General features: G+C 32.8%; 1 protein-coding gene across 2 annotated transcripts in view; it reads right to left on the minus strand.

Moving 5' to 3' along the window:
* Positions 1 to 14,116, minus strand: part of ADGRL4 (adhesion G protein-coupled receptor L4) — a 119,607-nt gene that overhangs the window by 40,794 nt on the left and 64,697 nt on the right. For both annotated transcript variants that reach the window (XM_079102802.1, XM_079102803.1), the window contains exons 5-10: positions 12,407 to 12,559; positions 6,656 to 6,805; positions 6,200 to 6,270; positions 5,116 to 5,295; positions 4,827 to 5,010; positions 3,389 to 3,505 (exon numbers count right to left, since the gene is read on the minus strand). In XM_079102802.1, coding sequence (XP_078958928.1) covers positions 3,389 to 3,505; positions 4,827 to 5,010; positions 5,116 to 5,295; positions 6,200 to 6,270; positions 6,656 to 6,805; positions 12,407 to 12,559 — 855 coding nt within the window. The remainder of the gene's footprint in view (positions 1 to 3,388; positions 3,506 to 4,826; positions 5,011 to 5,115; positions 5,296 to 6,199; positions 6,271 to 6,655; positions 6,806 to 12,406; positions 12,560 to 14,116) is intronic.

Raw genomic sequence — 14,116 nt, forward strand, 5'->3', positions numbered from 1 at the left:
GGCTGCAAATTAGTGCAGCCACTCTGGAAAGCAGTGTGGAGATTCCTTAGAAAACTTGGAATGGACCCTCCATTTGACCCAGCTATCCCACTCCTTGGCCTATACCCAAAGGATCTAAAATCAGCATACTACAGAGATACAGCCACATCAATGTTCATAGCTGCTCAATTCACAATAGCCAGACTATGGAACCAACCTAGATGCCCTTCAATTGACGAGTGGATAAAGAAACTGTGGTATATATACACAATGGAATATTACTCAGCCATAAAGAATGACAAAATTATGGCATTTGCAGGCAAATGGATGAAATTGGAGAATATCATGCTAAGTGAGATAAGCCAATCTCAAAAAGACAAGGGACGAATGATATCGCTAATAAGTGGAGGATGACACATAATGGGGGGGAGGGAAGGGTTAGTGTTAGGGTTAGAGTTAGGGTTAGGGAGGGGGGCAAGTATGGAGGAAGAAAGTACTGTATAGAGGGTAAAGAGGGATGGGAGGGGTGGGGGGAAGGGGAAAAAATAACAGAATGAATCAAACAACATTATTGTATGTGGATTTATGATTACACAAATGGTATGCCTTTGCGCCATGTACAAAGAGAGAGACAACATGTATCCCGTTTGTTTACAATAAAATAAAATAAAAAAAAAAAAAAAAAAAGAAAAAAGCAAATACTTACTTAACACCTATTTTTTTTTAGTTTGGGCGAGGGTACCACAGCGAATGCTTCAAAGTCCCTTGATCTCCTTCAAGAATACTGTTTTAGTATTTGTTCCTTCTCAACCTTCGAACCTTTTCCATTTCTCATGATTTTTCACTCATTCTAGCCCTGATCTAAGGTTGACCTCTCTTACCAAATCTGTATCCTCTATCAAAAACTAGGAGTCAATCACTAATGAAAGAAATTAAAAACTTGGAATCCTATAAAAAGAATAGGTCATTTCCTACTAAATCATCACCCATCCTTCCCCATTTCCTTCATTATTTTTATGCCAGTCCTTTTTGTCCTATGATCTAATATGTCAACATTACCATATCTTTTCTAAGAAGGAGATGTAGCCTTTAATTCAAACTAGAACAGATATTTGAGCATTTTCTTAGTGAAAAAAAACTGTTAGATTCTGGAGACTGTATGAAATTAACAATTATATAAGTTTGTTAAAGGATTCTCACTCAGTGACTCTTTTTCTTTAGATTTATCTATTCTGTTTTTTGACCTCTATTTCTTTAGAATGATATTCAGAAAGTTTTTTATTACCATGGTCCGATCATGACTTGCAGCACAAACTACTGAAAAACTACCAGCATGACACAAATAATGATTTTTCCTTATGTTAAACACCAAGATCAATTGTTCCAACCTAGACTAGGCAATAAACTCCTTAGAGAATCATTGTTCTTAAAACTCCTTTATTGATACTTCTCTTGAGAATAACTAAAAGCATCTTCTCAATAGGGCTTTATATGTTTTTCTATTTTGTTGTCTAAATATTATCCAAATTTTATAAGTAATGAAAAGCAAGGTATGTGGACTCTCTCAACAGAAGTCTATGATCTTTTTATTACAAAACCATGGTCTAGAGTATTGAATCTTGTTCTCTTCATACTTAGTCCTTTCCCTCAGTCTTCTAAACTTCAGCCTTATAAAACAATATTAAAAATCTGCCTGTGCCTCATGGACATACTACATATTCCTACAAATGGCAATGTGTGTTTTTCAAATAATACGTCTTTTAACTATGAATGCTGTCAATAAGTGAAATTACACGTAGACATCACTGATAGGATATGATCAGTTTGTTAGATTTGCCCTTATATTTAAGATCCAACCTTGAGGAAAAATTTTCTCATTCTGCTTTATCAAGAGCTGATATTACTATTCCTTTCAATGTCAGTTTATATGTGCAATCATTAAACATAACAAAGCTACCATACAATCAGACAGTATCTTTTTGAGATACTAATTCCATGACAATTTCATCAACTGTCACTATAACGGTTATTTTCAATGTTTTCCCCAACCTTTAAACACTCTTCAAATGTCTTTGAAATTTCAACAGTTTGTGTTCTTTGGAATGGCTCCTCAATATTATATATATGCTTAGCTAATTAGAATGTGGTGTAATAGGGTAATAAGTCAAGGGTTCAAAGGCAGTGTGACTTAGTTATTTTCCTTTGGGTTTTGTTTTGTTTTTGGTTCTTTTGGTACTGGGAGATTTAACTCAGGGGCACATAATGACTGAGCTCTGCCCCAGCCTTTTTTGTATTTTATTTAGAGACTGGGTCCCACTGAGTTGCTTAGCACCTCGCTTTTGAACTGGCTTTGAACCTGGCTTTGAACTCTCAATCCTCCTGCCTCAGCCTCCGGAGTTGCTGAGATAACAGACATGTGCCACCATGCCCTGCTTTTCCTTTTTTATAACTATATGTTTCTCACATTTGTATAGAAAATGACAGAAAGAATGGAGAGGATAATATTGATGAATGAGAAAAAAAAATCCCAGGTTAGTTCAGTGGAAACAAAACAAAATGAAAAGCCATTCTTCTGAGAATGGATGTACACACCATGTTCTTAATAATAAAGAAAACTCATCTTTTTTATGAAATAGTGTCTGCACATGAGACTCTGTGTGAGTTGTATAGTTTTTCATTTGTATTTATGACCGTCCACATATTCTTTGAGAAAATATTTCGATTCATGTTTTCCTAGGTAATATTTTTTTACCCATATGAGAACAGCTACAATAAAATTCTTCTAGCAACAGAGATTTTCTAAGTGCAGTGCTCTGAAAGCAGATAAATGGTTAAATTTAAATAGTAGCTATTTGCTTGGCTCTAGTTAGTTGACAGGGAAAATCTTGGGCTCATTTCTCTTTTAAGACGCTCCTTTCTAGTACTTGTTTTGTGCAGGTTTCTGATAAACATGGAGACACATCCATTAACTTTGCACCTTAGTTTCACTATCCATAAAATTAGATATAAATTAGATAGTCATTAACTTGACTGCTGGTGCTAGCATTCTCTGATTCAAGTTTTTAAACAATGCTGCCTTAGGTAAGGGTTTACTGTACAAAAGCTAGGAAATGGCAAGAGAAAAGAGAAGTCTAATTTAGTATTTTATAAACATTATCTCTATTTTATTTCACACAACCTCAAATTTTTATTCATGAAGAAGAATAAAGACCCAGGTATTGACAGCTAAAATTCTCCTCAGGTGCTAAGGATGAAATTCTTAAGTACAAATATGGATATCCTGTAAATAAACATCAAAAATTTTTATAGTAAAACACACGTTATATGTGCATGTGATATAATCAAATACATGACAAGTATTTATTGCAAATTCATTGACATATTGTATGTAAGATTGTTAAATTCCTACCATCTGAATCATATGCAGCTTTTCTCTTTGGAAATATCTTTATATAATCTCCATCCACATTCATATGGGGATGAATATATTTCATGTCATATGAATCCAAACAGAAAACTTTGAAAGCTGAAACAAAACCATGAAAATTATAAATTCTTCAAAATTAGTTTATTCTCTATTTGTAATCAATGTGTTTATTTATTTAGAGACAGTTTCATTCATTATTATTTTATTTCACCTTATTGACTGAACATATTCTGAATGTATTCAAGCACTAATTTTTTGTTGTTACTGTTTTGATACTGGGTATTGAACCAAGTGGTGCTTTATATCTGAACTAAATCCCCAGCCCTTTTTATATTTTATTTGAGGCAGGATCTCACTAAATTGCTTATGGCTTTGCTGAGTTGCTGAGGCTGGGCTGGAACTTGCTATCCTCCTGCCTTGGCCTCCCCAGTCTCTGGTATTACAGGCTATTATAGGCATGTCTCAAAGGGCCCAGCAGACAATATAATTTATATCTTAAAAATATGACAAGTTTTAATTTTTTTCATTTCTTTTTAGTATTCATGGTTTAATTCATGTTGAGTTAAATAAATTATAAAATGCATATGCATTCAAGGGCATCCCTACATAATTACATCCCTACATAATTACTAAAGACATGATAAGCAACAGCTACTTAGAATATGTTATGTATAGTATACTTACTATCTAAAGAGTGACTGAATTAAATTCTTGTAAGATAATTCCCTTACCTGGTGATTTTTACCTTTTTTGAAGGAATATCTAGAAATTTAGGGTCCTATATATCAATCAAAATCCTTACAAAACTAAATAAGTGGTGAAATACCAATAATTATTTTTATAATGTACTATCACATAACACTTATAACACAGAAAATGTAATCATGAAATGCAATGATTATTTAAAAATACATCTTGCTTGCTTAGGACAACTTTATAGGTATACTTGATTTGATCAAGATCATGAATGGTTTTAGTATGAAATTGCATTAAGCACGAAACTTTTTAATTTACTATGCTTCCTCTTTCATATTATTGAAAGGCAAAGAATTCCTAAACAGAAATTTAAGTATACCACATTCAAAAGATCTGGTGTCACTATCTTTGGTCAAAGTAGATCCTAAGAAGTCTTGATACTACTAACTAAAAACAACAGGAGAGTAAGGTACTCTGTATATTTAAATGATCAACTGTTCAGGGATGGAAAAAGATGAACATGACAAGAAAGCAGCACCTCTATAGTTATTCTTTCCGATGTGCGGTATCATTCATATTGCTCCTGCTCTATACATTGCCATTCATTTCTGTACTGAGAAAATTACTACCGATTTAATTAACACTGGTTTAAATACCCATTTCTCCTTTGGGGAATGACTTGACTGAAAACACCACTGATTTGAAATTGACCTTCAAATCTTACCTACATCAGTTGAATTTGTATCAAACTGAGTGGTCTTTTGGAAATTCTGGGAAATCCTTAATGTAACTTGTTCAGCAGTATGCATCAGTTTTGTAAGATAAGCTCTCCTGTGATTTGTAGATAATTTGTCCCAAATTATTAATGTATCCTTTTGAACAAAATTATTCACGGTTTTTACAAATTCCTATAAAAGAAAGTGAGTCTTAAAAATATTGGAATCCTTCACTAATCAAATGTAAGGGAAATGTAAAGATGAATTATATTAAAAGTTAAAGCTCAACATACTCACAGTAAGAGTTGCATTAGAAAGGGTGTCCTTGGCTGAGATAGTGTTATTCATGTAACTTAGTAATGGGGATGATTCAGCTAATATTTCTATATATGTAATTACATCTGTTGGTGAAAGCTCGGTCGCAGAATTTCTATAGACTTCTCTTAACAAAGCCACAGGTTCCTCTATAGGTCCCATCTAAGGAAAAATGAGTTCAGACAAGGAATCCAATTTAGATTTTTGGAGCTTTTCAAGGATAAAGCTCATATGTTTAATCTGGGGCTGGTTTTCTTGTCCTACACATATGTAAATTAGCAGATTAAACTTAAACCAAAGCACACATAACTGAAACCTGAATTGTTTTTAAGGGATTAGCAGATAACTTAAAAAACAGAGTTTACTTCAGAAAAGATACAGAATCTATTTGAATGGACAATTTAAGAAATAACTTTTAAGGTAACTTCCTATATTCCAATATAAAATTATATCTTAACCAAAAGACATGATAATATTTAAACTTCTTACTCCTTAAAATATTGATATCCAAAGTGATAAATTATAACTTAATAACTTGAATTAGATTTTAATCACCCACAGAAGATTCTTCACTGTGTGATCAAAGAGAAATTTGCTTTAGCTGATAGTTGATTGCTCTTGTTGAGATTCATATTTTCAATCACAGGACAATAATTTTATGAATCTGACTTTATTTGCTCTTTGAAGTATTCACTTTGAAGTACAAAATCTAGTTTCATTCGACTATGTCTTAGAATATAGGATTGGATTGGGAGTCAAAGTAAATTTTTACTGTTTCATTTAATAACTTTCTTTACAGGTTGAAGGTAATTTTCCAGTAAACTGAATAATGAACAAATAATATAAATTAAAATATGTAGAAGTCTTCTTCAACACTTGGAAGATTTTCAAATTAGTTCTATTTGTAATGGCAATGTAATACTTCGACTCTGTATGTAAACAACTACAACAAGTTGAGATTGAAGTTCAACTGATACTTACTCTTCTTGAGATTTGAATTGGAAGGATTTTAACTGAGACCAAAATGGCAAAATAGAATAAATTTTAACTCAGCTTGTCTACTTACTTTTTTTAAAGTTTTATTAATATTTTTTGCAATGCAGGCATTATCTAAATGGCAGTTTGCATTCACATTTTCTGTAGAAAAAAATAGATTGGATGTTAAGTTTTAAAAAATATTTTACTAAGCTAATTATATTGATGCCAATGATTTTGCTCACTCATGAATATACTAAAATCATATTCTTTAACACTTGAGTTTCCATTTCAATTTTAGAAAACACAATACTTTGTAGAAAATGGAAGAAAGTAGTTTTAAAGATTAATGAATGAATATTAACTGCATAAAACATGCTGCCTACTTCTTTTAAATAAAACAATACCCTTTTCTTAATTCATTTTATAGACACAAATGAATGCTGGCACATTTCTTGGAAAATGTAGCTCTTTGATACTTCACAATTATGTTGGAAATGTTTTACATAGTTTTTTGACAACACACAAAAAATTAATAACAAATTACCTTGGCAGTAAGAGCCATCATCAGGCATGAACTGCACCTTCCCTGTGGCTGTCTGATAACCTTCCTCACAGAAGCAGTTATACCCACCATTCACATTTTCACACACTGCGTGAGCACCACAGACAGCTAATTCACTGCACTCATCTATATCTGAAAATATTTGAAAAATTAATTTTTTAATTTAGTGTTCATGTAGTTGCTACCTTGCTGATAACAGTATTACATATGGCTGGTGATTTCATATCAAACTGTACAAGAAAGTAAGAAACATCCTATCACTTGGAAAAAGACAGAGCAAGTTAAATGGAGTATTTTTTTAACTCTAATTTGGCCAATTCATTTTCACTGAGTCCTGAAAATGTCATTCATGGGCCAAACTCTCAAATGGCTTTCTGAATAGCAATGATTTATCAACAAAGTCATTAAAATAATTTCCATCACTGACAATATAACATTTAGGTGTAAATTAATAAGGACCCAATTTTTAAAAAATACTTTCAATTATTTGTCATTTAGTCTTAAGCTAAATTGATTGTAACAATCAAATAAAAGAATAAAATAATTATAAACTTTCTTTCCAAACCTCATTTTATGCATCAAAACTGAGATGTAGCAGATGTGCTAGTTAACTCCCTTAAATGTACCACAACTTGTTACTTTTGTGTAGATTTTACCTTTATTATGACTCTTAATATATAATCATCATAGATAAAGTATAGATATAGTAATAATTGTACAGAATTAAGTCTTAGATTCTCAGTAGCTGTACATTAAAACCATAATAAAGGTTTGCTAGCTTTTAAACTCAATTCATTTTTATCCTTTTAAAAATACTTTTAGCTGTAAATGGACACAATATCTTTATTTATTTTATTTTTTTGTGTTTGGTGCTGAGAATTGAACCCAGAGCTTCAGACATGCTAGGTTGAGGCTCTACCACTGAGCCACAAGCCCAGCCCTCATTTGTATTCTTAATTTAAATTTTTATATACTACAGTGAAACATAATGTAAAGTTATAAATAAATACAGTATAAATGCACTGCCAGGATAGGGAGTGATTTAAAGGAACTGAAGCATCCACTCATTACCTAAATAAATGCAAAGGTTGTTGTGTTTAGAAGCCCAGCTGCGATATCTTAAGAGGTATTTTCTATAAATGAATGAACCAGTAATTTTAAATTTGCAATTTGATCTTAAGAAAACGATAGTGTTTACCAGTATTTAAAAAGAAGTAATCAAAGTCTAATTTAAAATGACATCTAGCTGGTTATCTTAAATGCAGCTGTTTCTAATTATCATTTAAAAATGTGATAAAAAGACAAAAACAACCAAATTCCTACTACTAAAGGTCAGATTTGAACAGAGAGCATTCTTGAATGTTCTTGAAGATATTTCCATTAGCTAGAAAGGTGATGGGACTTGATTTTAAAGAAGGTTAGTATGACCTGGTTCTTTGGACAAGTTTACACATTCATGATCTGGACTGTGCAGAAATCTAAGTGCACTCCACCCAAAGAAACTTGAATGCTGCTGTAGTATCTTCAACCGGCATTCCCTTATTTCTATGTGTGTTCAGAAACTACCACCCCACAAAAACATATGTACAGAAAATAAAGTAAGAGACAAACAGGTTGACTACAGGGTTATGGAGAACTATCAAGAAAAGTGTTCTTGTCTGGGTTTGAGAACAAACAAGTGCAGAAGATGGTGAAGACTAGAGTTATTTTTTTTTCATGAAGTCAATGAAATGAGAAAAAAATATGGAACTAGATTCAGAATAAGTCTGTTTTTTTAAAGCAGAGCTGTTGAAGTAACACATGCTGCACCCCAAGTGGAAAAACACCCCAACGAAGTTATTAATTGATTGATGAAGTATCATAAACAGCACAATTTATTTCATTGTGTGAGACAATTAATAGGTTCTTTGCATACCTGCGTTATGAGTTTTATGTGACTTCTATGGATACTATAAGTGAGGTGTTGACTTCTCTCAATTTTAAAAACATTTAAATGTGCAACATTCTTGAGAACTCCATCCCAAATCCAATTTCTGAACAACATACAAATCTTGGTCCTACAAATTCAATTTCCATCCACTCTCTTGTACTTTGGGTTTAAATATACACAACCTTGGTGCTCATAACTGACTCTGTTTCAGCTTTTCCTGTGCCTCCTCCATACCTCTTGGGGTTTTGGTTGGGTTGTCTGTTCTAGTTCAAGCACACTTATTAATACCCACTTGGTTGGTTGATATCCCAGCAACTTGCATCAAATAGGCATTTAGCCTTTTTTATTCACCAAGTGACAACATGGTGATCTAATGATAATGACAATAGTAGTAATAGTAATTTCCTGGGATACTAGCAAAGTTTTATATTTGAATTTTAATTTTATGAATGACTTAATTTTCCCAAAAAAGCCATGATTTTCCAATTACTGCCTGATTTATACTTTAGTTTCCATAATGTTTTACTAAAATATGAAGTGAGACTTATTGAATTTTATATCATCACTCTGGGCCTCAGTGGTAGAGTTATTAGCGTTTAACTCAGTAATGTCAGGGTGACTACCCCAACTGGTTGTGTGACCATCGAAAGAACTTCTATCTTCAGCATCTTGTTCTATGCCTCCCTTTTATCTGATAAGATAGAGAAAAACAAAAATCCTTTAAAAAAAAAATCCCACCTCATAAAGGGATGACACTGGTGTGGCCAAATGGAATGTGTCTTGTCATTTTGCAGCAACATCCTCACTAACTTCTCTTTCATCTCTTGCAGTGCCTAAATGGCTTGAACCTAAACACTCTACTCTGTTCCCTCCCTCCTGCAAGAAAAGGCACAGAGTTTACTAGATAGAAGACTTGGATTTATACCTGATTCTCACACTTACTAGCTATGTGATCTTGGGTAATACTTTAAATAAATACTTTTAACTCAGAGAAATGCTATCTAATAACAAATGAGGAAATACAGGTGAAGGTGTTTGGAGTAGTGCCTAGGATACAGTAGATACCTGACACTGGAATTGGAAAATCAGGGCAAGTGACTGTATTCATAGTGCATGTTTTCCTTATAGTAGGAAACCTGTGAATAAGTAGGTTTGGCAGTACAGATTGATAATGCATTTATTTCTAGGTTGACATGTCTTGGTAATCCCCAAAGCTATAAAAGAGAAATAGAATCCTTCAGAATCCTTTAATGAAAGCTAAATTGCTACTAAGTAATTGTTCAAGTCAAACTAGGATTCACAGAACAGATTAGTAATTGACCCGCTTCCCCTCTATCAAACATACACTTGACTTCATACTAATAATTCAGTATTACTAAGTGCAAGCATATCATTAACAATTGTAATTCATTTACTATTTTTTCTTTAATAAGGTTATGCTTGTTTTTTATGCCTACAATTAGCCAACCCAGTAATATTTTGTCACAATCATCTTTCAAAACATGATCATATCCTGGTTATGATCATATGATACTTATAATTATTATAAGTCTAATGTTGTATTATTCATAGGTGGCAAAGAAAAGATAAAATGGTAAATTATTGGAACTAATTCACAAAGACAAAATTTAATTTTAATATTATGCAAAACTAGGAAAAAAATCTACAATTACAAAGAATACCCATAGCAAGTAGTCCACAAAAAAATTAAGAGATAAACATTGCTCAAAAGTATAGGGTAAAAGAAATAATTCTTGGCTTCTTGTTGGACCTTGGGAGTTACTTAAAATTGGATGCTTCAGTTTCCCCATTTGTGAAATGGTGGTCTAGATCTAGGTCTCTTGGAAATTGGGCATCTGATGTTCTGTTTTGCTATGATTCCAAGGGGAAGAAAAATATGCAGAGTGTTCAATCTCACCCATAGCCTCTGTGACGAAATTTCCTATTTTTGGAAAATAGCATGTGGAAATGGACTAAAGGTAAATAATCTCACTCCGGTCTTTTCTTGACCCAAATTGAAGTCTTCCATTTTCTACTTACTGAGGTTCTTAATGATTTTAATTACGAGAGGTGTCAAATTTAAGGATCTGCTAAAATTTCAAATCAAAAAGCAATGCACTACAATGTGTTAAACTAATATAAGAAGCAAATGGATTTATGGTTCTTTGTTCAAATTCCCTGAGGATTATCATGGTGCAAAACAAAAATTACTACGGGATTGGTAAAAGAAGAAATAGCTGCATAGCTTCTCAAAAAAGCTTAATCCTTAAGGACAACAAAAATTGGTGAGAAATAACATTTTTCCAGAGAATGAGTTTTCCACTGAATAATCCATCAAACAAAGCAGGTAGCAACAGAAGGACTCAGTACTGGATATTGGGTTTTGATATAGTTATTGTGTTTTCTGACTACATAAAATAACTTAAAAGGGAATTAGCAAAAGCTGAGGGTCATTCCACAGAATCTCAACAGAGATGAGTACTGGGAGAAGGAAGATGGCTTACATTACAAATATATTGCATCTCCTTAAAATGCTGGCATTCAGTCATCTGTCTACTTTTTCTGATATCTGTGATTCAGTTTCTACAGGAATTCTTTACTTAATAAGGAATATGAAGGGAGAAATACATCCCTTTGTGAATTGAGGGATATTAATAATAAACATGATCAGATGAAAAGACAGATGTCTTCCAGGGACAAGAAGTATTAGGAAATTGAGTACACAGATAAAATCATATTAAATTACAGTGATTGAGATGCAATAAGTTGGGTTTCTTCACTAATTGGAACATTTCTACTAAATTTATAGTTACATAATCAAAATGTAATTATTAAAAGTCAAATACATTATGACATTCTACCCAGTCAAGAAATAAGAATACTGACTTGAGAAGAGCAAATTGAAAGGTACTATAAACTTTCTGGGCAGTACTTCAAAGATTCCTAGATCCTAAATACATTGTAATGCTATATTCCAATAAAACATTTTCTGCAACCACTAAAGATGAAATTATTGTTCAATAAGAATAGCATTATTTTCTCATATTTTAAATCCTTTATGCCCTTACAAAGCTTGATCCACTACATTACATGATTCAGTGTGAGATTTAAATGGCCCAGCTATTTAAGTCTCCTGTGGAAAGAATGATAGATTTCTAGATATAAGACTGTGATTTTAGTCCTCCCTGTATCTTAAATATGTGAATTAGAGTAGCCCTTCACTTTCTTTGGCTATAAAATGAGGAGACTAAATTCTTCTCTGTTTGTATAACAGAATAAGTTTGGAAGCATGAGACTGGGTGATTTCTTTGAAACAGATATTTCACTGATACATTTTTTTTGAACACCGTCTCCTAACCTGTCATGTGTTACTATTAATATTGCCCTTCTTCTTAGCTTGCTGATGAGGATTTTACTACAGGAACAATCAAAGACTTTTTAGTGCCATCTTTATTAATTTGAATACCTCTTTTATCTACCTCTATAAATTAGCATCATATTATTCCTGTTTTGCATATATAGTCCTGAGTTCCAGTCCCATATTCTTCTTTGACTTATTATTCTCAAAGTTAAAGATTTTTGTCTCCAGAGAATATGCTTTGAAAATAGTTCCTCTTATCTTCTTAAATTCCTGGATAAATAAGGATTTGTTCTTCATAAGGAACAAATTAAGTATCTAAAATCATTTATCAACTAGAGTTCAATCAAAGTCCAGCAGAATTTAGTTCAAATATTATTTAATCTCTAGAGAAAATAAACAGTATTAGACAGGTACAAATCTTATGTTAGATAATTTGACTTACCTATGCAGATGGTTCCATCATTAGTGATAAACCTGTCTTGATTGCTGCTGGATCTAAATCCAGGGGCACACATACAGTAATAGCTTCCCTCTGTGTTAGTGCAGTTAGCATTTTCACCACAGGGCTGGGTTAAATTTCCACACTCATTATCATCTGTGGATATAATAATTTAATATGTTATTTTTATATAGTTGTCATAAATTTATACTATTTTCCATCAGCATTTGAGAATTCTGACTATTAACTAGTTAAAGGTAAAGCAACATTTATTTAAAAAAAATACCGAAGAACTCACCTTCTATACCTAATTTATACTGTGAAGATATCTTTATGGTTGCAAAGCAAAATGGGATCTTTTCTTTCAAAAGCACTAAACTTGACTACCAAATCTATACTGTAATATTTTACATTTTGTAATTTAATTATAATGATATCAATAAATATACCCTTAATTGTGAATTCATATTATTCTTCATACTAATCTAAAAGAATACCATAAGATTATAAATTAACCTACTCTTACCATGTATTTATTTTCATCATTTTTTCTGTAGCATAATTTTGTATTACTGGTTCTCTTATTTATTAATGCATTTATTTGCCACTGTATGCATTACATTCTTCTCTCTCTCTGTCTCTCTCTAACCCTCACACACACATACACACACAGATTGCATCATGGTATCATGATCCTTTACCCTTACATTTTTATAGTCTACCAGAAAAGATGCAGGTTCAGAAACCCTTTTTTAAAAAATCAGAAAACATGTGTTATCTGTCAAATAAATAGATAAGAAAATAAGTTCTCAGAGGTGATCAAAAGGGACTGGAGAAGAACATTTTTTTGTGGTGGGGGTTACCAGGGATTGAACTCAGGGGCACTCAACCACTGAGCCACATCCGAAGTCCTATTTGTTTTTTTTTTTTTTTTTTGTATTTTATTTAGAGACAGGGTCTCACTGAGTTTCTTAGCATCTCGCTTTTGCTGAGGCTGGCTATGAACTCCTGATTTTCCTGCCTCAGTGTCCCAAGCTGTTGGGATTACAGGCATGTGCCATGGCTCCCAGCAGAAGAACATTTAAAAACATTTTTTTTTACACATCAAGGTAATTTTTCTATCTTAATTATTTTTTCTTCCTTTATTATTATTATTATTATTATTATTTTTACAGACTACATTTTGATTCATTGTACACAAATGGGGTACATCTTTTTGTTTCTATAGTTGTGCATGATGTAGATTCATACCATTTATGTAATGATACATGAACATAAGGTAATGACGTCTGTCTCATTCCACCATTTTTCGTACCCCCTTCCTCTCATTTCCCTCTATGTAATCACATGACATGAGACCCTGTTGTGGGCTGGATGTGGCTCCCCTAAAGAAATACTCAATTCCTAAGCCCTCAGAGTTTATCTTTATGACTATTTTTGGAAATGGTACCTTCACGATATAATCAAGTTAACATGAGATCATACTGGTTAGGGTGGGTCCTAATCCAATGACTGATGACCATATAAAAGGAAGGTAATCTGGACATAGAGACAGGAGGAGGCCCTGTGGAGATAGGCAGAGATAGACATGATGTAGCTGCAAGCCAAGGAACACCAAGGATAGCTCGCAGTCACTACAAGGCTAGGGAGAAGCAAGGAGGTCCTCTTCCTAGGACACTTTGGAGAAAAACATCCAGGTGAACTCCTTGATTG

This window comes from Sciurus vulgaris (assembly GCF_902686455.1).
Source record: "Sciurus vulgaris genome assembly, chromosome: 1".
NCBI lineage: Eukaryota > Metazoa > Chordata > Mammalia > Rodentia > Sciuridae > Sciurus > Sciurus vulgaris.